Source organism: Felis catus, chromosome X (assembly GCF_018350175.1).
Source record: "Felis catus isolate Fca126 chromosome X, F.catus_Fca126_mat1.0, whole genome shotgun sequence".
NCBI lineage: Eukaryota > Metazoa > Chordata > Mammalia > Carnivora > Felidae > Felis > Felis catus.
Window position 1 is genome coordinate 35,729,096 of NC_058386.1, and position 23,809 is coordinate 35,752,904.

Sequence of the window (23,809 nt, forward strand, 5' to 3'; positions counted from 1 at the left end):
CTCCGTCATCCCCCACATCCCCGACCCCCTGCCCTACCCTCAATCTCGTGACTGGTGGTCACGGGCCGGGGGGCGGAGCTGCTCGACTCTTCAATCGCTGCCTACCATTGGCAGGTCTTCCCATCCATCACGTTAGGCCCCGCCCAAGAGCCTGACGATCCCCAGCCTACGTCTCTCCCGCAAGCCGCGACGTAGCTGGCGATTGGTGGAGAAGGCGCCAGCCGTCCCAGCGGAGGCGACGACGGGGCGGTCTCAGGCAGTCGGGACGAGCCAGAGAGCGTCACCCCCTCCCGCTGCGGTGGTCGCTCGCGTTCAGCCGGCCGGGTCCGTGCCGCCCTGCACTGCTGCGGCCGCCGCGGAACCATGGCTGTGCTCGTGGTGCTCCTGTCCTTGTTGGCGGCGGGTGAGGACCGGGGCGCGCTCGGGGTGTCCGTGAGCCTCGGGGGTCGGGGGCGGCCTCAGGTGGGCGGCAGCGGGGTGGGTGCCGCAGTGCGGGCAACCGGAGGCGGCCTCGCCCCAGCCGCCTCCCCCTCGACCTTCTCTTCGGACCGACCTGTGGCGGCGCAGTCTGGAGGGCCGCCGGGGCGGAGCCGGGCCGGGCCGGGCCGTGTGGGGGGCACCTGAGCCGGCCTCCGCCCGCCGCCTCTTCCAGGAAGGCGCGTCCGCTGGTCCTGCCGCGGGTCTTTTCCGGCTCCGGAAGCACGGGGATGCATTTCCCAATTAACTGTGGAACCGCAGCCCTCTGCGAGAAAGGGAAGGCAGACTTCTTAGCTGCCATCAGATGCTGCGTTTCTTGGCATTTTTCTGCCGTCGTCCTTTCTAGCGGTTGTCATCAGTAATTGATGAAATCCCCTCTCTTCCCTTAACGTGTTTCAGGATACAAAAGTTGGAGGTGGAGTGCTTGTTTCTATAGGATTCTTTCTAAAGGCAAATTCAGAGTACCTCTCAATAGTTTGTCAGGGTTCTCCATTTTAAGGATTTGGAAACTAAGATGTGAGTCACGTTCTTAGGGTCACATGTCAGGTAAATGGTAGCTTTCAGGGTGGAACCTGGGTTCTCTTGTATTGAGCAAGTCAGCTAATGTTTGGCGTCTTTCTGTGCATCATGGAATTCATTGAATTTTATAGCAGTTCTTAAAGAGGACATCGTCCTCGCTTTACAGGGTGGTCAAGCCTAAATAAATTACCCAACACCATGCAAGTAGTAGGCAGCAAAGCTGGAACTGAATCCACGACAGCTGGCTTCAAAGTGTGGGTCTTTTCCATTATGTGTGTTGTGGTGCAGGTAATGGAAATGCTGCTACTGCATGGGAATGATGGGGCCTGGGGGCTCAGACAGTGGCAAACAAGAGGCCAAGTTGAGAACAACTTAGAGAAATGGGGCTCTGTTCCCCAGTGTGCCTAAAACCTGTAGGTTAAAAATCTTTGTGAGGTGCTGGGGTGACCCGACCCACTTTTGGAATGGTGGTTTAATTCTGCATGAGGGTATAGACCACTGATGTTCTTGAAATCTGTAGGTCTTGGCCATCCCTGGAGGTGTGCTCAGGGTGGTGTGTTGATGATAGCTATACTTATTTTCATACCCCCAAGTTTTAGGGTTGTCTTGTTCCTTTCGTTTCTGCTCCTGGCTCTGGAAAATTCATCCTGACCTATCTGTTACTTTTTTCTTAAGGGTTGTTTATTTCTTTTGAGAGAGAAAGAGTGCGCGTGTGTGCACGAGCGGGAGAGAGGCAGAGAGAGGGAGAGAGCCCAAGCAAGCTCTGTGCTGAGCCCAACACAGGGCTCAGTCTCACGAACCATGAGATCATGACCTGAACTGAAATCGAGTCAGACACTTAATTGACTGAGCCAGCCAGGCACTCCTAGTAAGTTACTTTGAGGGATGTTTTTAATTCAGTTTTTGAAATTAATTATTAAAAAAAATTTTTTTAATGTTTTAATTTACTTTTGAGAGAGGGCAAGCACGGGAGGGACAGAGAGAGAGTGAGACACAGAAACCGAAGCAGGCTCCAGGCTCTGATCAGTCAGCACAGAGCCGGACGTGGGGCTCGAACTCGGGAAGTGCGAGATCATGACCTGAGCTGAAGTCGGCTGCCTAACTGACTGAGCCACCCAGGCACCCACGGTTTTTGAAATTTCAGAATCTTCCCTTTGATACTGGGATTTAACTGTCTGTTGAAATTCCGTCTTTTTTTTTTTTTTTAACGTTTATTTTTGAGAGAAGAAGAGCATGAGTTGGAGAGGGGCAGAGAGAGAGGGAGACACAGAATCCAAAGCAGGCTCTAGTCTCCGAGCTGTCAGCACAGAGCCTGACGCGGGGCTCAGACTCACCAGCGGTGAGATCATGACCTGAGCCAAAGTCGGCGCTCAACTGTCTGAGCCATCCAGGCACCCCGAAATTCCATCTTTTAATGTTGTGACTGATACTATTTTGATTCAGTGAAGTTCAGGTGTTTTTTGTTTGTTTTTGGTCTGAGGCAAAGTAATTGCTTCTGTACATGGTTTGAACATGCTTTCCTAACTAGAATAGTCTAGTTCGTACAGACTAAGAATCAGATCTTGTCAGCTCTGCATTGCTTGGTCTTGTCATGTGAGGTTAAATTACTATTTTCCACAATGACTAAATGTGATTTAGTGGAAAACATCTTTAAGAGATTGGGCTTCTCTATTTGAGAAAAAATAGAAGTCCTTTAAAATGGTGTTAACTAAACTGGAGAGAGACTAGAGGAAGGGAACTAGGGTTATCAATACCATGTCATGAGGGGTGTTTGAAAAAATTCAGGTGTTTAGCCTGGAGAGGAAAGGCCAAGGGCAAACACGTGGAATTTGAAGGAGTGTCCTGTAGAAGAGGGGTGTGATGTGGTCAGTGATGCCCCAGAGGTCAAAAGTAGGACCTATGTATTATTTTTTTCTGAAAGTTTATTTACTTATTTTGAGGAGGGGAGAGAGCTCAGTTGGGAGAGCGAGAATACCAAGCAGGCTCTGCACTTTGAGAGTGGAGCCCGGTGTGGGGCTTGAACTCATGAACTGAGCCGAAACCAAGAGTCAGATGCTTAACTGAGCCACTCAGGGGCCCCTATTTATTTTTTCTCTTACTGATTCCATCCACCGTTCATTGATCACAGCATAGTATGGTGGGAGTTCTAGAGGGAAGGATACTTACCCTCTCTCCCAGAATGGGGAAGCTGAGGGAAATTTCCCTGGGGGGAGAGGGGGGCAAATATGTGAAAGGTTGGGGTGGGGGCAAAAGGCAGTTTAGACAGAAAGGCATGTGTAAGCACAGAGATGTGAGTGCAAAAGAACCAGTAGTTTGGTGGGGCTTGAATGTATAAGAGTTAAGTTGGGGACATCCCAGAAGAAGTAAGTTTGGTGAAGTTCCTTGGGTGTCATGTTTTGGGTTGTCTCCAAAGCTCTGGGCAGCAAGTGAAGGTGATTAAACTGGTGGGTGAATGAGCACACCCTTATTTTGAAAAGGTTCTAGAAAGGCTGGCTCAGAGAATGGTGTGACAGGTCATAAGGCGGCCAGTTCTAGCAAACCCGGTAAGGACCTGGAGTGTGCAAATGGACCTGGAGGGGAAGGGATATATGAGATAAGAAGAAAAAAATCCACAGAATTTGGCAGTTGATTGGCTGTGGTGCTGAGGAAAGATTTAAAGACCTGTTTGAGCAGCTGCATGAAAGGTGGTGTCATCCTTTGAGATAGAGAATACTGAAGGAGCCTGTGAAAAGACAGTTCAGTTTGGAACCTGTTGAGTTTGAAGGGCCCGTGGGGCTTAGAAGGAACTGCTCAGCTGACTGTTGGGTCTGTGGGTCTCGGGCTCAAGGGAAGAATCTGGGAGCCATCGGTGTTGTAGTGTTTGCAGCCTGAGGAGTAGCTGGGCTCAGCCAGGGACAGGGATATAGAATAGGAAAGCGGTGAGGGTCAAGAATGGAGCCCTCAGATCTCAAAAGAGGGGTCTCTTGGGATGCCAGAAGAGGGTACTAGAACGTCCATTTTAATCTCCTGTGTTGTTGGGTTTTTTTTTTTTTAAGTATATCTATTTATTTTGAGAGAGACAGAGACAGCGTGAGCTGGGGAGGGGGAAGAGAGAGAAAGAATCCCAAGCAGACGCTCTACTGTCAGAGTTCAGTGCGGGGCTTGAACTCAGGATACCCGGAAATCATGAGGTGAGCTGAAATGGAGAGTTGGACACTTAACCAACTGAGCCACCTAGACTCCCCGTTGTTGTTTTTTTTTAATACTAATGGTCCAATATTTCATAGAATGTCCCTCCATTTGAGTTTGATGTTTTCTCATGGTTGAATTGGGAAGAATATTACACAGTTACCTCATCGTCTTAAAAAAATTTCTGTTTTGGGGGTTCCTGGGTGGCTCAGTCGATGAAGTGTCCAACTGTTGATTTCGGCTCAGAACATGATCTCACAGTTTGTGAGATTGAGATTTGTGTCAGGCTGTGACCTGACAGTGTGGAGCCTGCTTGGGATTCTCTCTTTCTCCCTCTGTGTCCCTCTCCTGCTCCTGCTCTTTCTCTCTCTCAAATAAACATTTTAAAACATTTCTATTTTTGTGTGTTTTGTAATGTATTATCAATGTATAGTCTGTCCTCACGTGTGTACTTGATGTGTATATTGGGGCTACTTTCAGATTTTGTACTGAAACAGTTGAAATCTAAAAAGTTAGGACATCACTGTTTTAAAGGATGGAAGAGAAAGAGACCAAGTCCCAGAAGGACTGGGGAAAAAAACAAACAGTAGCCCGGGCTTCATGAGGGTCAAGGCAGGAAGATTTTTAAGGAGGGAGTTGCTCAGTATCAGGTGCTTTGAGAAGTTAAATGAATTAAGGGCTGAGAATTGTCTTTTGGGTTTGGTGAGTGGTTTCAGTGGCATGGGGGAGCTTAGGTAGTAATGTGAGATGAAGTAGAGAAGCAAATGGTGGTTAATTACTCTTCTAGGATTCTTCCTCTGAAGGGAAGCAGAGGCTGGTAGGCCCAAAGGAGGGTTTTTTTGTGGTTGTAATTTTAGAATGGGAGCACTCTAAGTGTATTTTTATGCTGAAATGAAAGAGCCAGTTGAAAAGGGGAAGTTGGTAGTGCAAGGTGTGGCTTTTATTCATTAACTCAGCAACTATTTCTTGAGCACCAATGTGTCCGGCACTGTTCTCCCGCTCTTGGGGATATTGTGTGAACAAGACAAACTGAAATCCCTGCCCTCGTGGAGCTTATATTCAGCAGGGCCAGCTTTTTATGCTTACAACCACATAGCCGCCTGACTCCTGATCGGTTGTCTTCCCAGAATAGTGGCATAATAAACATTGAATGACTAATAGGTGAGCAGATGAAGGTCCCTAAGAAGGCTGAATGCCAGGATAATGTCAGACTCTTGGAGGGACGTCCCTGCCAACATCTGGAGGGAGAGGAGATAAGGCTAGGAGCTGGTGCAGATAAATTTGTGGTAGGGAGAGGAAGCAGGCAGTGGGAGGGATTCCTCGGTTTTCTCTTGAAACTGGAGGTGAGGTTATCTGTTAAGACTGAGTCGGGGTGATAAAGTAAGTTGCAAGAAGCTGGGAAGCTCATTTCAGTTCAGTACAAGGAAGGACTTTTCAGGGGACTGGAATGTTGGCACAGTGGAGATGACTGCTGGCAAATGTAGGGTTTGTAAGTTGAGGTGGTGTCCTCCCTCCCTGGTTATATTCTGGTAGAGTTTCTCAGTCTGGGAGCCACAGCATAAGGTTTTCTAAAGCTCAAGACTCCTGAAGGACTGTTGTACAGGCACAGAAGTGGGGGATCTGCCTACAGTGTTGGGGGCAGGGGCGCCTGGGTGGCTCAGTCGTTTAAGCGCCTGTCCGACTGCAGGTTGTGATCTCATGGTTCGTGAGTTCGAGCCCTGCATCGGGCTCTCTGCTGTCAGTACAGAGCCTGCTTCGGATCCTCTGTCTCCCTCTCTCTCTGCCCCCACCTCCCCCCTACCCTGGTTCTCGCGGTCTCTCAAAAATAAGTAAACATTAAAAAAAAAACAACAACGTTGAGGGGCAAAGTCATTCCGTATAGCTTTCTTTGCCAGGGTTGAGTGATTAGGGTCATATTGTAGAACAGGACTGTCTCCAGACCCAAATATGTGTATGGTACTTGGAAAGTATAGGTCTCTTGCTGCCCCGTTTTCCTTAGTGTTTGCAGTAACCACTACTTGAGTGAACCAAGGTGTCCATCAGTTACAGACAGCCATCCCATTCTGCTAATTTTTTTTGCCTGCCTTCGGCTAGAACATTTTGGAAATTCCTGCTCTGGCGGCTGCGCTGAATTGAAACTCATAACTCTTCATGTTGTATCAGCACCATCCTGAGGCCTTTTATTTACTGTCAGTACTGCAACACCAAAACATTTATTGTTGCTTCCAACTTTATTCCCATACCCCATAAGTGATACTTTCCTGAGGTCAAGAGAATAACAGTGATGCTTTATTAAAGTCTAATTTTCTCATACGAGGTAAGCATGGCTAAGATTTGTTTTGGACTTGGAGCTAATCTTTTCATAGGAATCTGAAAGTTTCCATTAGTTACATGTTCTTGTGTAAGCTAGACATCATGGGTTAACACAAAATGGCTGAAGAGGCCGAAGACCTCATCCTTAGCCCCCGGAGGGCTTATCAAATAGTCCCTTTATTCTCATCCTTCGCCTGTTAATCCCAGGCTCCCTAGCTAGACTAGTGGGCTTTATTATTACAGAATACCTTTCCTCAGCCTCTTGATACACCCATCGGAAATACTATTTCTTAGACTACTTTGCTTCTGAAGTCTGATGTGTTCATATTCTGTCTGGTTCATATGACGTGTTCATATTCTGACTGCCTCTGCCCAGTGTCTGACAGTCCTTATTTGCTTATGGGATGTAAAGAAAGATCTCCATCCTAAGATAGGCGAACTTGCTAAAGTTTCAGAGTGAAAGACTAGGAATTTTATGAGTTTGCATTTTGAAGACAGGGTTGAGGGCAGACATAATAATAGGGATTTCAAGTTTCTTCCTTTTTAGTCTGTGCCAGGGTTTTGTTTGCATTTTTAAATGCTGGAGAAATGCCATTGATTTCTAATTCTTGCCGAAGTACCACATGCCCCCCTGTTTAAGGGCTACCTGTAGGAAGGCAGGTAGATCATTAGGAGAATCTTGTTTCATAACTGTGCCTCTGTTAGAGCAGAATGTATCGACTTAGGTTCTGAGAGCAGTACTTTGAAAAATAATTTGATGTTTTTGATTCAGTATTTTGTCTAATAATATATAGTATGCTAAGTCAAGAATGGGGAAACATGTTCTATATTTAATAATTTTCAACGTGGGTGCAAAAGATTTATGATGTTGATCATTCATTTATTAATCTGTTTTCTTCCAGGTGTTTTGGGGAACGAGTTTAGTATATTAAGATCACCAGGGTCTGTTGTTTTCCGAGATGGAAATTGGCCTATACCAGGAGAGCGAATCCCAGACGTGGCTGCATTGTCCATGGGCTTCTCTGTTAAAGAAGTATGTGTATTTAAAAAAAAGATATTGGGAGCTAATTCTGAAAGTATTTTTGCTGATTTCTGCTAATAGCCCAAGAAAGCAACAAGCAAACATAGGTATATTGGGTACAGATTAGAGAAGTAAAAAAGCTCATTTGTAGTTGGGGAGATTTAGAGATGTGCTATAAGCTTGCTTATGAAACCCAATCATCATAAGTCATTAACCATGTAATTCTTCAGAGTAGTGATGTTCTTTGTATATGAGAGAATGCCTCTGTCCAATTCATAGGATGTATAGTTGTACCTATTTTTCAGTACACGATATATTTTTTTATCTTAGTTCGGGCTATTACAAAATGCCATAGACTGGGTGGCGTATAGAAACAACAAACATTTATTTCTCACAGTTCTGAGGGCTAGAAGTCCAAGATCAGGGTGCCAGCCCGGTGGGATTCTTTGTGAGGGCCCTCTTCGAGTTTGCAGACCCCTGGCTTCTTTTCATGTCCTCAGATTGGCGGGGGGAAGCCTATAAGGCACTAACCCCACCATGAGGGCTGCGTCCTCATGACCTAATCAGGTCCCTGAGGTCTGTCCCTAATACTACCACATTGGGGAATAGCTTTCAACCTGAATTTGTGTGTGTGTGTGTGTGTGTGTGTGTGTGTGTGTGTGTGTGTGTGTGTGTCGGGTGGGGGGGGGGGGACACAAACGTTCAGCCTACTGCAGTTTATTATGAATGATAAAATGCATGTGCATTTTGCCTGAGTTTAAGAAGATAGTGTGGTCAGTAGCTGTGGGATAGCCTGGGACCTTGGTTTCCCACAATGAAGCCATAACCTGTTGAGTAACTGGCTGCTTACATGATGTAGTGGAGGGGGCCTAGATCCTGTCAGTGTGAGAGATCTGAAGTTAAGGGCTAGAAGATAGGAGATGCAGTTTGCTCTGTCTTGCTGTCATTATCTCTTCCCACTTCATAAATCTGGTGCTTTTGATGTGGCCTCTAGATATCATCAGTTACTCAAAGGAACTTTCCTCCTAGGTGCTGAGTGCCCTTGAAACCAGAAGCCACGCTTGGGAGCTACTCTCTACTGGGCCTGTGGGTGGAGCCCCTGAGCTCCCTGTGTGGCCGGGACTGGTTGTTTACGTATAAGGATGAACTTTGTACCTAATTCTTTACAAACTTAAATTTTTTTCTTTTTTTTCAACGTTTATTTATTTTTGGGACAGAGAGAGACAGAGCATGAACGGGGGAGGGGCAGAGAGAGAGGGAGACACAGAATCGGAAACAGGCTCCAGGCTCTGAGCCATCAGCCCAGAGCCCGACGCGGGGCCCGAACCCACGGACCGCGAGATCGTGACCCGGCTGAAGTCGGACGCCCAACCAACTGCGCCACCCAGGCGCCCCACTTTACAAACTTAAAATCGACTACAATGGCTGTCAAAATAACCCTTAGAAATAATTATTAGTAAATTAATATGGGTTACTTCCAGCAGGAATTTTTTTTATGAAGAGCTGAGTCTATAGAGAAGACTTTTGGTGATAGTTTTGCTGCGTCCCTGTGAAAGAGAAGCCATGCTGTAGATAAGGGCAAGTGATGATGTGGGGGAAGAAAACGTCCATGTTTATATGAAGAGAATAGTTTGTAATCTGGAATTTGAAAAGTACCTGCATTTTGTTTACTTGTCTGTTTTCTTCCACAAAAGGTGTGAGATGACTGACTCTGTCATCTCAGATCCATAGAAGTGTACGAGCACGAAGGAGCTTGAAATCTGTATCCTCCATTAGATTACAGCCGCTGCCTTAAACGAAACCTTTGCTCTCCCTGTGAATTTTCATTGCCAGTGTCATCCCAGAACCCCTTGGCTCTGCTCAGTAGATGTTACTGAGGAAATGGTTTCTGGACTTAATAATTAAGCACCGTTTCATGCTTTCCAATGTTTAGGACCTTTCTTGGCCAGGACTTGCGGTGGGTAACCTGTTCCATCGTCCTCGGGCTACTGTTCTGGTGTTGGTGAAGGGAGTAGACAAACTCGCTCTACCCCCAGGCAGTGTCATTTCATACCCTCTGGAGAATGTGAGTATTTATTATACAAAATCAAAGGCATGCATTTTTAATCTTGTCAGCCGTCGTTATGAATTGTGTTCTAAGCACACTTCTCTTGTCTACATTTTCTCGAGCATTGTCTTGTCACTTTCCCTTCCGAATTTTACCTGATTTTTGTGTAAGAAGGAGACTGGAGGCTATTTTGCTGCTTCCCTCTTTCCTTCACTGGCTCTTCAGGCAGTATGGCTGGCTGAGCTGTCGTGAGAGACCCTCCTTCCACTGCTGGCACGTAGAAGTCACCAAAATGCTTTTATGTGCGTAACTGAACTTTCAGACAAGGAAGAAATACACCTAGCTGTCAGATAGGAATGGGAAACTCAAACGCCACAGCGGTGAGCGAGAGCTGAAGCTGGAGTTATGTTCCCTGCAGAAAGCCAGGGGCTGTAGAGTGCTGTCTCGTCCTCAGAAGGAGGACTGCTAAAGCCCCAACTGCCCCAGGGCTGCCATAGAGGGGCTGGCTTACCGCTCTCGGTGGTGGGACCCAAAGAGTCTCCCAAGAGAAATCAGAACTACAGGCTTGTGCTGTGCAGAGTGCTGTGCTCCAAATTCCCATGACCCACCGCATATGGAACTTCCACAGCCCGGGGCTGGTTTGGTTAAAAAAAAAAAAAAAAAAAAAAAAATTGAAAATGAGTTGAATTTACAAAGCCCTTGCAAGAAAAAAAAATGTCATGAGAGAGTCAGCAGGTGCCACAAACCAAATTAATCCCTAGAGCTACAGATAATTGACCAATCTCAAAGACATTTGAAAATACATAGTTAACATTGTGAAGGAGTTAAAGGAAGGGATACAAACTATGACACAGTTAGATGATGCTTTTGATAGGTGATGCATTCATTGATATTCACTTCTAAATATTTCATAATTTATATTGTGATTTCTTTAACCCATGAGTTATTTAGAAGTGTTTCACGTGTGGGTTCTTTTCAAGTAATTTTTGATTTTTCAGTTTCTAATTTCATGGCATTGTGAGACTGGTCTATATGATGGTTTGGGAGGAATTTTGCAGACTTTCTGTGGTCTAGTATTTCCAAAGCACACGTGACGTGATTACAAAGGGCTATGTACTAGACCGCGAGGCAAATCTTAACAAGTAATAATTAGTATCAAACCACTCTCTCTGACGACAGTGCACTTAAATCTGAAAACCACAAAACGATACCTTAAAAATGTATTTGGAGGGCATCTGGGTGGCTCAGTCAGTTAAGCGTCCAGCTCTCGGTTTTGGCTCAGGTCATGATCTCATGGTTCGTGAGTTTAAGCCCCGCATCAGGCTCCACGCTGGCAGTGTAGAGCCTGCTTGGGATTCTCTCTCTCGCCCTCTCTACCCCTCCCCCACTCACGCTCTCACTCGCTCTCTCTCAAAATACTTAAAAAAATGTATTTGGAAGGGTAGGGGGGATGAAGGAAATAGGTAAAGGGGATGAAGAGGTACAAACTTACAGTTATGAAACAAGTCATAAGGATGTGAGGTAAAGCAGAGGGAATACAGTCAATAATATTGTAATAACTTTGGTGACAGATGGTAACTAGACTTACCATAGTGATCGTTTCCTAATGCATATAAATGTCAAATGACTGTACACCTGCAAACGAGTATGGCGTGTCGACTATGGTTCAGTAAGAAATAATAAATAAATGAAAATGTATTTGGAAGTGGTAAAAACAAAATAGATGACTCCTCAGGTTTAAAGCACACTGAAAATCATATAAGCTGTCACAGAAAAGGCATTGTCATTACAAAGGAATGAGAGTAGAAAGATAGCAGATTTCCTATTGCCATTAGGGACTAGAAGAGCAAAACCGAAAAGCAGTAATTGTCTAGTATAAGGCTAGGCTGAGAATATTGTGTAATCATCATAATAATGAAATGATATGGATCCAGTGAAAGTTATGACTGTTGGGAGGGTGAAGATAGAGAAACGGAGTGCATGTATGGGGCTGTGTGGTTGGAGACGTGGGAGAGGTAAATCCTCATTTTCTTTCTTTATTTTATTTTATTTTATTTTATGTTTGAGAGAGAGAGAGAGAGAGAGAGACAGAGCATGAGTGGAGGAGGGGCCGAGAGAGGGAGACACAGAATCTGAAGCAGGCCCCAGGCCCCAGGCTCCCAGCTGTCAGCACAGAGCCCGACGCGGGGCTCAAACTCACGAACCATGAGATCATGATCTGAGCTGAAGTCGGACGCTTAACAGACTGTGCCACCCTGGCACCCCTAAACTTTGTATATGGTTTTTCTATATATCTCTTGAAAAAAAATTTCTTAAGTCAACAGGAAAAGTTAGTTGGAATAGATGTGCTCCCAAATAATTCATGAGTTGAAGAGAGAATCACAGTGGGAGTTTTGAAATTATTTGGAACTAAATACCAGTGAATGTACCATATATTAAAAAATAGTGGGGTGCAGCTAAAGTGATAAGGAAAATTTATAGCCTTAAATGCTACATGTTAGTTTAAATGATTGGAAATCAATAAGCTAAAGAAACCAGAAGAATCTCAGAACAAATGGAAGAAAGGGAACAATAAAAATCAAAAGGCAGATTTAGGGGCACCTGGGTGGCTCAGTCGGTTAAGCATCCAACTCTTGATCTCCACTCAGATCTTCATCTCGGGGCTGTGAGTTTGAGCCTCGCATTGGGCTCCACACTAGGCATGGAGCCTATTAAAAAAAGGCAGGGGTGCCTGGGTGGCTCAGTCAGTTAAGAGTCCAACTTGAGTTCAGGTCATTATCTTGTGGTTTGTGAGTTCAAGCCTGATTCGGGCTCTGTGCTGACAGCTCAGAGCCTGGATCCTGCTTCAGATTCTGTCTCTCTCTCTCTCTCTCTCTGTCCCCTCCCCATTCATGCCCTGTCTCTGTCTCTCTCTCTCAAAAATAAACATTAAAAAAGAGGCAGATTTTAAAAATGTTTTAATCATAGTAAGATTATTAAGTATGCAATTTCTGTGAAAATCATTGTGGAAGATCCTTTTAAAATAAATATATAGGGGTGCCTGGGTGGCTCAGTTGGTTAAGCATCCAACTTTTGATTGCAGCTCAGGTCATGATCTTGTTGTGGGAATCAAGCCAGCATTGGGCTCTGTGCTGACAGCATGGAGCCTGCTTGGGATTCTTACTTGCCCTCTCCCCCATCCCCCCATTCATACCTCTCTCTCTCTCTCTCTCTCTCTCTATCTCATAGTAAATAAATGGTAAAACTTTTTTTTTTTTTAATGTTTATTTATTTTTGAGAGAAAGAGCGTGAGGGAGGGAGGGAGACACAGAATCCAAATCAGGCTCCAGGCTCCGAGCTGTCAGCACAGAGCCCAACACGGGCTCGAACTCACAAGTAGTGAGATCATGACCTGAGCTGAAGTCGAACACTTAACCAAGTGAGCCACCCAGGTGCCCCTAAATAAACTTAAAAAAAATTATTAAATATCCAAAATGCTACTAAGAATTTAAATCACATACAATCCGAAACTCAACATTTTTAACAGACCAGCCTCATTTTACATGAGTAGAAGCTGTAAAAAGAGCTCATGTTATTGCTTGACCCTGACTGACTGCTCCTAATACTTTTCCTGGCAGTAGGTGGTGAATGAAATCCAAGGCTCAGAGGACAAAACCTACAAAAGCAGAATGTCTTAGAATTCCCCTTAATGAAGCTTCTACTTGATTAGCCAGCTGTTCTCATTAGAATGTCAAGTCTAAAGATACAGGAATTTCATTTTCTCCGGGACAAACACACACATCCTTCTAATACAGTGGAAGAAAACGAGCCGGATTTTAAGCAGCTGAGCCTTTTCCTTTCTGAGCTTAGTGGTCTGTGTGATTTTCCCTTTACAGTTTGGCTCTTATCTGACTCTAGCTTCTCCAATTTGATTGCTAAGGATATGTTACCTTTAATCTGGCACTTTCCTGACACAAGTGCCATTTGACAAGGTGGAATGAGGCTGGAGAGTGTGTCGCGTCTCCTGTGTTCCCTCCAGAGCCTGAGGTGAACTGTGTGACTGCAAGAGGAGAGCACTCGGGGCCGCCTCGGGCACCGTGACAGTGTGCATTTGCAAGTGTGACTCTTCCTCCTCCTTCAGTGTCTCCAGAACTTATTTTAAGAGAATTTTGCGAAGAATTAGTACACAGCTTGAGTGAGAAAAAGTTGGTTTATCATGAAATTGATCAATTTCATTTTGATGCTGGGATTTCATCGAAGATTTATTAATCATCTTTCTTTCTGCCTGTATACCATGTTAGCGAAGGGAATTACCGGAAAACAATCACTGTAAGAAATCTCCATTAAAAACAAAAATGCTATTATAGTGCTGTTTTACTATAGTAATATTGAGGATAGCGTAATTTTTTGAGGGGAAATGTTACTGTAACTTATTTTTAAAAATAACGTGGGGTTAAAAAATTTATGCAGATGGAAGTCAATTTTGGTTACCCTTGGGCGTGGAGAGAGTGGATGGGGAGCCTTCTAGGGCTCTGAAAGCGTTCTGTCTTGATCTGCCTGGGCTTTATGAGCATATCCATTTGTAAATATTCCTCGAGCTTTTACCCCAAGATTTGTGCACTATTACATGTATGTTATACTTTTAGTAAAAACAATTTCAAGAAAAAAGTAGATTTTGCTACAATTGGTTCTTTTAATTTGATGTGGTCCCAAGATAGAGGCTTCAAAATTCTTATGACATACTTTATGCCTTGTCTGAGTCTTCATTCTATCTGGAGATAAACCCTAAATTCAGCATTTTAAAAATTTTGAAATGGAAAATGAAGTCTAGTTCTCTTTCAATTAAATTCTTCTGACCTCCTCTTACATACAAGTTAATACCTTTTAGTAGAATATACATTCATTGTGACACACTTAATCCATATTGAAGCCAAATTACTTCCTGCTTAAAATACATGACCTAGGACCAGAAAATGATAGTTTGTGCAAGAGTGTTGTGTCCTTCATGTTGGCAAGTTATTTCCCATTAAGGCTTATTGGGAGATACATACTCCTGGCCCACTAAGGGCTGTTTTGTCTGCACCCTCAAAAGGCTGTTTATGTTTCGAAATGATGGGGGTCTTTTGAATTTACATAGGAAATGATGGGGTTTTTGTTTGTTTTCTTTTAAGGCTCTTTTGTTGCTGAATGATTTTTCTTACCCCTTGGGTTCCAATGATAATTGAGGTCTTACTCTTAAATTTCAGGCAGTTCCTTTTAGTCTTGACAGCGTTGCAAATTCCATTCACTCCTTATTTTCTGAAGAAACTCCGGTAGTTTTGCAGTTGGCTCCCAGTGAGGAGGTAAGTGATACAGTTTTTACTGAAGATGCTTTAAAAACTAAGCTTCCTTGGGGCTTCCGGATAGCTCAGCCGGTTAAGCCTCCAACTTTGGCTCAGATCGTGATCTCACAGTCCCGTGAGTTCAGGCCCTGCATCGGGCTCTGTGCTGACAGCTTAGAGCCTGGAGCCTTACTTCAGATTCTGTGTCTCCCTCTCTCTGCCCCTCCCCTGCTCGTACCTTGTCTCTCTCTCTCTCTCTTTCTCTCAAAAATAAATAAATGTTTAAAAAAATTATTTTAATAAGCTTCCTTATGTAATGAAAATTTAAAACTACTTTTATGGAGGTGCCTGGGTGGCCCAGTCGGTTTAGCGTCCATTTTGGTTCAAGTCACGATCTCACGATTCATGGAATCGAGCCCCGTGTTGGGTTCCATGCTGACAGTATAGAGCCTGCTTGAGATTCTCCCTCTCTCTGCCCCTCCCATACACACGCATTCTAAATAAATTTTTAAAAACCTACTTTCATGAAAGATTGCATATGCTCTGTATATATATAGTACATATAACCTATATTCTATTTTGTATTTACTTTGTATATTAGAATTAGTCTGCCGACTGTAACAAAAGTTTGGATTCTTCTTGCAGAGAGTGTATATGGTGGGGAAGGCGAACTCGGTTTTTGAAGACCTCTCAGTAACATTACGACAGCTCCGCAATCGCCTGTTTCAAGAAAACTCTGTTCTCAATTCACTTCCCCTCAATTCTCTGAGTAGGAACAATGAAGTAAGTGGTGCTGTCACTGAATGAATAAATATCATTACTAATTTCCCATTCCTTATGCTCTCTGACATGAGAGCAAACTTGCAATTTTAGGAAATGACAAGTTTTACAAATTGACTGCTGGAGTAGATTCTTTTTTTCCTTTAGTGTAATTTTTAAACGAATCTCCTGACTAGACAGACTCTTTTTTGTGAGTTGAGCAAATGAGTATTGCGTTCTCGTGCGAGGGCTGCCACCAGTGAATGCAGACGGCCAGAAGTCACACAAACCACCCGATGGGTGGAGCTGTGTTGATCTGGTTACGTAGAGGCCGATACTCGTTACTCGCTGCCATATCTGACGCGTTGCCTCCTCTTCCTGATTCTCAGCAATACAGTGGAGGGAGGCACTCACTCTTCACTCCCATCAGCCTCAGCACGCGGCATGCCGCCTCTGTGGCAGCCTCCCCTCTTCACCTCCCGTGGCTGAGCAGGGCCACCATCTTTTCTGCTCTGCTGCAGAACATGTTCAAGGAAGGGGAGCAGGCGGGGCCGCTGGTGGGATCTCACTGCAGTGTGTCAGAGTATTGTGATGCCCTGAGGGAAGGCCCCTTGAGACTTTGGATGCTTTATCGTGCCTTTATCAGCAACACAGCTGTTGAGTGGTAGTCCCTGTGCTGGGAATGACCATCACCTTTTTGTTAGGAAATAATGTTTTTATGTGCATTTTCAATTGAAGTGAACCTGCCAAATGGAGGACATTTGTTGCATGAAGTCACTTACTGTGCTTAACATTTGTAGTATCTTGTTCCTTACGTGATAAATGGCAAAACGCAGATCTCTGGTGCAGATTTAAAATAATGCTTATTTCCTTTGGTTCTCTGCAGGTTGATCTGCTCTTTCTTTCTGAATTGCAAGTGCTACACGATATTTCAAGTTTGGTAAGTAGGTTACTCTCGTATTTCAGTTTCATTTATTTTGGTTCCAAAAGACATTTCCTGAGAATCCTTGAATGATAGTGAAACCAACTGAAGTTTGATTAAGTATGCCCTAGAGTTATGATAGCACGAAAATTGAGAAATCAGTGGTGTTGGGAATTTTGAACTCCTCTCTTGTTACAGTGAAATTATTTTGCATTTTTGCTTTTGGGAGAGACAGGGAGTGTATCTTCTAAGGACACAGGCCTGGGAGTAAGGCCACCCTCACTGTAGTCCTGACAGGGCTGTTGATTTCTTGAGAGACATTAAGACCCGATTCCTCTATCTTTATCTTTGGGTCCAAAATAGAAATAACAGGGGTGCCTGGATGACTCCGTTGTTGAGCATCTGACTCTTGATTTTGGCTCGGGTCATGATCTCACGATCATGGGGTTGGGCTCTGCACTGAGCGTGGAGCTTGCTTAGGAATCTCTCCCTGCTCTCTTGCTTGTGCATGCACGTGCTTTATCTAAAATAAAATTTAAAAAACAAATAGAAATAACAGTTTGGACTAATAATGCTGTCACAAGGAAGGAAATAAATATCCCTGCAGTATATTGTGTGTGTGTGTGAGATTTTTTTTTTAAATACTTTTGAAATTTACTTATTTTGAGAGAGAGTGAGCGAGCAGGGGAGGGGCAAAGAGAGAGAATCCCAAGCAGGCTCTGCACTGCTAGCGCAGAGCCCGATGAGGGGCTCAGACTCAACGAATTGTAAAATCACGACCTGAACCAAAATCAAGAGCTGGACGCTTAACTGACTGAGCCACCCAGGCTCCCCTGTATGAATAATTTCGAAAAGATCCTCCTGTTACTGAAATAAGAAAACTTACCTGTATACTGTCTTCTGAATTTATTGCCCAAAGTTTTCAGCAGGTTGGTTTGGGGAGTCTAGAGGTGTATTGCTAGGGGTCAGCCCAGGTGGTCTAGGAGGGCATCTGGGAGGTATCTGCCCTCTGAGCACTGATGGCTCATGCTCTCTTGGGATCGAACTGGTCCAACTATCTGTTCTTTCATACACCGGCTCATATCTAAGGTTTTTTTATTTCGAGTTAGCTCTGCGTAGGCCCGACGTGGGGCTCCAACTCCCAACCCTGCGATCAAGCACTGCATGCTTTACTGACTGAGCTAGCCAGACATTCCCTCCTATCTGAGGTTTTTTAACTAAGGAGTTTTTTAAAGAGCTTTTATTAAATGTTCAAGGAGTCTTAAAACTGCTCTTAAAAATGAGATTTGTGTTGGGTTTCTCGGAAACTCCCATTTCAACTGATTCTGTCTGCCACCGTTTTAGTAGACTGTGTGTTGTGGCACACTGGTATGGTTCTGTTCAGCCTAGTCTAGTTAGGTATAAAACTTCAAGTGGCTGTGTCTGACATTACTTTATCCACTTCCTTTTGTTTGTTCTCCTAAGTTGTCTCGACATAAGCATCTAGCCAAGGATCATTCTCCTGACTTATATTCGCTGGAGCTGGCAGGTCTGGATGAAATTGGGAAACATTATGGGGAAGACTCTGAACAATTCAGAGATGCTTCGAAGATTCTTGTCGATGCTCTGCAAAAGGTAAATTACTGAGCAGTTAGAGTGTGACCATTTCACTTTTAGCCTCTCAGTGGAAAAATCCATTTAGTGAAGTACCATTAATTGAAGTTTCCCCTTCTTGGAGGACCCCTCATTTTCATGTCCCAGGGTACAGTGGGTCAGAGGTGTGTGCCAGGAGGCCTCTCTCTAATGTTGGCAGATCACTAACTCCAGCACAGTACTTTTTTCTTTTTTTATTGTGGTGAAATACGCACAAGATCTGCCATTTGGACCATTTTTAAGTGTCCGTTTCTGTAGCATTAAATACGTTTACATTGTTGTGCAACTGTTACCACTGTCCACTGCCAGAACTTTCTTCTTCCCTAACTGAAACTCTGTCCCCATTAGCCCTATGGAAATCATCGAAGGAGAGCACTTAGCACAATCCCAGACACTGAGTAGATGTGTGGTACATGTGTAATAAATGCTAGTTTTTCTCTGCCCTTGGAGTTGCTCCCCTGCAAGTCTTCGGTGAGTTAAACTTTCTAGGTGTTTGTGATGAACCAGAGACCACTTAGGAAGATTTTCATTTCCCTTTCCCACTTCCCTTCCCCCAATTTACATGCCAACAACTTGTCTCTTCTTAATTTCATTTTGAACATTTGAATATATGTCGAAGGTGAACTTTTCTGAATATTTTAACATAATCAAACCTTTAAGACATAGTGTATTTCATTAGCCAATAGGCAGATGTTCTTGTAGGTGCACAGGGCTTTAAAATTATTTTAATAAATACGTGTTTGTGATTCATAGTGATGTCAGTACCTCTTCAGTTTGCAGATGACATGTATAACCTTTACGGTGGGAATGCTGTGGTAGAGTTAGTGACCGTCAGATCATTTGACACATCTCTTGTGAGGAAGACAAGGACTATTCTTGAGGCAAAACAAGAGGTGAGTACATTTTTAGCTCCCGTTTTAAAACTATAAAGTTAAAACCCACAAAGTCCTAGATCACCTGTGGGAGACATGGAAGAACAGTCAGGAAATCTGAAAAACGATTTAAATGAAAACACAGGTTGCTTATTCACATAGACATATGTGTTTTGCCAGGATTTGGGGGTTGTAATCAGATAAAGCAAGAATTTGAGTTCGGGATAAATGTGTCAAAGCCGGTAAGGGAATTCAAATATTGCTGTCGCAAGGAGTGGTAGGATTCAGCACGTGGAGTCTGCTTTTCCAGGAGGTACGCCATCTGTGTGGCATAGTCCCTCATTTGCTACGATCTGCTCTGTATACTCCTGATAATGTACCACAAGTTTTTGGCCTGGATCTTGCTTTAAGCATTTAGAGGGTCCTGGGCGAGAGTGCCAGCCATAGCAAAACACGTGCTTTACATGTTATACACGCACCTATACGAGAGTAGCATCGCGGATACTCCCGAACGTCGTGTGGCCGTTATTAACGGTTGGCTTCATGGCGTGGAGCAATTAGCTTCCCCGTCATTTGTAGACACTCCCTTTTGGACCCATTTGCAGCCGCCACCGTGCTCAGTTTTACTGAGTGCGGTGTGGCACTTAAAGATGGCCAGAGGTAATGCCTGTTCAAGGTAAGCTAGAGGTGCCTGGTTTGAGGTGGTTTCATTCTGTAATTGGAGTTGGAGGACCTGATTTAAGACAGCATGGCAAGCTAGACAGTCCAACAATTTTTCCACTGCAGAGCACTTAGAAATACTCATAAAACATAAACAGCTTTTTGAGTGCACAGCTTAGCTCTCAAGACAGGGAAATTCTTAAGGAGCAAATAAAGAAGAGGTACTTGGAAACTAGTAAGCAGGCTACCCTGGGCACATTTCCAGTTGGGCTACCAGGAGACCGGAAACAAGGCCCTTGGCTCCCTGAAAGGGTGGGGTTGGAAACTGACCCCTCCATATAAAACTGAGACTCTGTCAGGGCTCTGCCCTTAGGGAGAGGGTAGACCAGAAAACCGTCACCTGCCCACCAGCAGGAGACAGAAGGGCAGCTTGGGCCCTATGTAGTCGGGGTATATTTGGGGATGGAAATGTCTCTTAGGGAATTCTTAACCACAGGACCACCTTCCTGTTGGTGTGCAGCTCAGATTTCTATTACCTGCAAGTTCCAGAAAGTCCCAGGCCAAGAAATTAATACAAACCCTGGTCCCAGGCTGGTAAAGACCCACGGTGCCCAGCAGGAGTCTGTGTAAAACCTCCAGTAGGACATTCCCTCCCCACGAGCCACAGTGGAGGGGGCGTCCCCAGATGTGAACTCAGAACACCGTAAAGCAGGTGGAGCCAGTCCACCGTGAGTGCAAGGTAGCTACCAAAGCGTCCGTTAGACCACCAAAAACCTCAGAAGAATATGGGTATAGGCTACAAAACAATTTAAAGAAATAAAGGAGTCAAGAAAAAAGAACTTTAAGTTTGTTTTTAGAGAGAGAGGGAGAGGGAGAGAGAGAATCCCAAGCAGGCTCCACACTACAGAGCCCGATGTGGGGCTCAGACTCACAAACTGTGAGATCATGACCCGAGCCACCCAGGCACCCCACAGGACACTGTTTTTAAAGGAAGATTTGAATGTAACCAGAGACTTTAAATACTAGATTCTTTCAGCATTGTCTACATCAGGCCCGCTAGTTTTATGTGAAGCAGTTCCAAAGAGAAGTGTGCCAGTTTGAAGAAGGTACCCTTGTTTAGGGAGTTTGACAAACCAGTTTTGTAGAGGTGAATTGGCTCTGAGGTGTTAGGCTGAATTTATAATGGATAAAGTGGGTTTATTAGGAAGTAGTTTCTGAAATTATTATGCACGTGGTGAGGAGCAAGAACCAGGTGGTGGTTGTTGGATTTTCTTTACCTACAAGGTTGTGAATTAACATTTTACATATGTAATCTGAATTTTTAAAGTTTCCTATCTGTTAATACTAATAGACGAAACCACTTTGAGATGGGAGACTGGTACCAAACATTCCTGGGAATAAACACCATTCTGCCCAGACCCGTGGTCTGTGTCCAGCGTCTGCCCCTCAACTCTGTGCTGACAGTCTTGCCAACCTCACTGGAAATGAGGCCTTGAGCTTGAGGCTCTTTTTACGGTCATGGGAACGTTCTACAATTCGATTGTGGTGATGACTGTGCGTGATGATCTCTGTGAATATATGAAGATGCAGGGAGATGTACACAGGGATAGGGAACCCATTTACCCCGAAAAAAGAAAGGTCTTCGAGGGTGAAATCCCTTAACGTTTGCCTCCTCTCTAGGCTCCCCCCATGTGTGTGTACCCACCCTCTCTCTCCCCACGGAAATCACTAGCTTGCTTTCTTAGTTGGAAGTGTTTAAGGAAACGTTTGCGTGCTTACAGCACGCCAGGTGCAGGGGCTGTGGGGCTACAATCTCTTCTCTCTCGAGACAAACCTGGTCCTGTCACTCACTTCCTGCTTGAAACGGGTCAGTGCCTCTTCCTTGGCCATAGGCTCCAGGCCAGATTCTCCATACTTTCCCTCGAGCCACATCTGCGGTTTCCCTCCTTTTGTTCTCTAGTCAGAATGAACTGTTTCCCAAACGGTGCCTTTGCACAGGCCTGGAATAGAGTCCACCTCCACCAAGCCCCAGCTGGATGAACATGCGCACAAACATGTAATGTGTGTGGTGCTAGTTAAGGAAAAACATTTTAATACTGTATAAAGCGGAAGGGAATATTTGTTCCTAGGAACCTCGTCTTCTCTCTCTACCCTCCCCATCTACAGGTAATTGCTGCCCTGATACGTTAATCATGCCCTTGTTTCTTTATGGCTTGACCACTTAATGGATTTATCCTTAAGCAGTGTTGTTTGGTTTTGCCTGTATTTGAATTTTACATAAATGGAATCACACTATCTGTATTTTTCTGTATCGTTTGCTGCTCATTCTTGTTTCCAAGGGTCACATAGGCTGTAGTTCAGTCTTCCCTGCTGTGGGTTCTGTCGTGTGGATGTGCCGCATTTTCCGTGCTGTTAATGGATGTCCTTGTGCGCGTCTCTTGGTACATACAGCAGTGGTTCTTAGGGTGTGGACTTGCCAGATCATGGGATGTTCACACTTTCAACGTTACTGGTGTTGCCCCATTTTCTCAAGCAGTTGGACTGGTTTATACTTCCACTGACCATGTGCTTACCTTTTCTGGGAAAGCTCCCCTTCTTGGTTCCTCCTAGTATAAGCATGTCTTGATTCCACCTAGAAATAAGTGATCATCAGATAAATGAATCATAGCTACCAAACTGGGATAATTTCCTATCTTAAAATTCTTCCCTTTTGATATCTTTCTTTTCTTCATTGTAGAGGAACCCACCAAGCCCCTATAATCTTGCATATAAGTATAACCTTGAGTATTCAGTGGTTTTCAACATGGTACTTTGGATAATGATCGCCTTGGCCTTGGCTGTGATTGTCACCTCTTACAATATCTGGAACATGGATCCTGGATATGACAGCATTATTTATAGGATGACAAACCAGAAGATTCGAATGGATTGAACTTTCCTTATGCCAGACTTAGAAAAGGGGTTTGGAAATTGGCTGTTTTGTTAAATCTTTTAGTGTAGTTGAAAGTAGATGGTATACTTTAAATTTATAAAAAAGAAAAAAAATTTTTGTTCTGTGTGCCTGTGATGTTCTTTTAAAGTGAATTATAATATTGATGTGAACTGATTTGTGTGATTAGATTCCATAATATGCTCAAATATGATATAACCATTTAATATAATTTCATTCCATTTAACATTTGGAAATGTGCACTGAAATAAATGTAAAACATTTAGAATAGCTTGTGTTATTTATGTTGGGAAAATGCACTGAATTAGAGAAACTTATGAGTGTTTAATAACTTCCTTACACAGGATAGGTGAAAATATTTCAGTTGTTACATCCTATGAACTATGTGTAAATGTCTTAATTTGATGTAAATATCTCTGCAACAAGATAGAAACTTTTTAACTTCAAGTAGCCCTAAACTATAAGAGTGCTTCTTACACAGTTACTTAGAGTGGGCACTGCATCTGATTGACAGAGGATAGCTGTTTTTTAACCTCTCCTGAAAGTTGAGTGATGCAGGTCATGGTGTGGGTGTTAAAAAATACTACACTGATCTAAAAAGAAACCAGCTTTGTGGAGTTATAGATACCTATAATTATACCCACAAAAACCAATATTTGGGGGACATCTTGGGGCTTGAATATAAAATCTTTTAGTAACTTTTCCCCCTGTGTAAGTTACTGTTAATGGTTTGTGGTACAACGTCATTCTCTGGAATATTAAGTGGAAGGAGACGCTCCCTACTTTTCATGCAGAAGTGGACCAATGTCTATAAAGAGTGACAAATAAAGTTAATGATTCCAAATTTGTGTCATTTCAATACTAAATCTATTTTGTATCGTACAAACCGAACTAAACAGGGTTTTAATCAGAATTGGCAGTTTTGTTATACAAACGGTTTCGTGTTTTTGGTTTGTTTTTTTTTTTTTTTTTTTTTTTTTTTTACATTTGTTTATTCTCGCTGTCTCTGAGATTCGGTATCAAGACAAGGAAGACATCTGAATTACCATTCTTGTTACTGAATTCATACAGAATATGTGGTGAATTCATACTAGAGGTAGGAAAAGCTTAAATTTCCCTATGGTATTCAAAAGACGGATAAGTAATCGGTCAAAATAGGAAGGACTAAG

General features: G+C 43.8%; 1 protein-coding gene across 3 annotated transcripts; it reads left to right on the top strand.

The window, feature by feature from the left end:
* The first annotated feature begins 241 nt into the window (after positions 1 to 241).
* ATP6AP2 (ATPase H+ transporting accessory protein 2) lies at positions 242 to 23,484 on the top strand. 3 transcript variants are annotated; one of them, XM_045050711.1, is made up of 9 exons: positions 242 to 403; positions 7,380 to 7,510; positions 9,432 to 9,563; positions 14,771 to 14,866; positions 15,491 to 15,628; positions 16,491 to 16,544; positions 17,991 to 18,140; positions 18,932 to 19,051; positions 21,042 to 21,071. In XM_045050711.1, the coding sequence occupies exons 1-9, from the start codon at positions 364 to 366 to the stop codon at positions 21,054 to 21,056; spliced, it is 876 nt and encodes a 291-aa protein (XP_044906646.1). In that variant the 5' UTR covers positions 242 to 363; the 3' UTR covers positions 21,057 to 21,071. The 3 variants fall into 3 exon arrangements, with proteins under 3 accessions (XP_044906646.1, XP_023104664.1, XP_004000457.1); XM_023248896.2 differs by lacking the exon at positions 21,042 to 21,071 and adding an exon at positions 22,428 to 23,484 and having other exon boundaries at positions 243 to 403; XM_004000408.4 differs by lacking the exons at positions 242 to 403; positions 21,042 to 21,071 and adding an exon at positions 22,428 to 23,484 and having other exon boundaries at positions 7,328 to 7,510.
* The last annotated feature ends 325 nt before the right edge of the window (positions 23,485 to 23,809 follow it).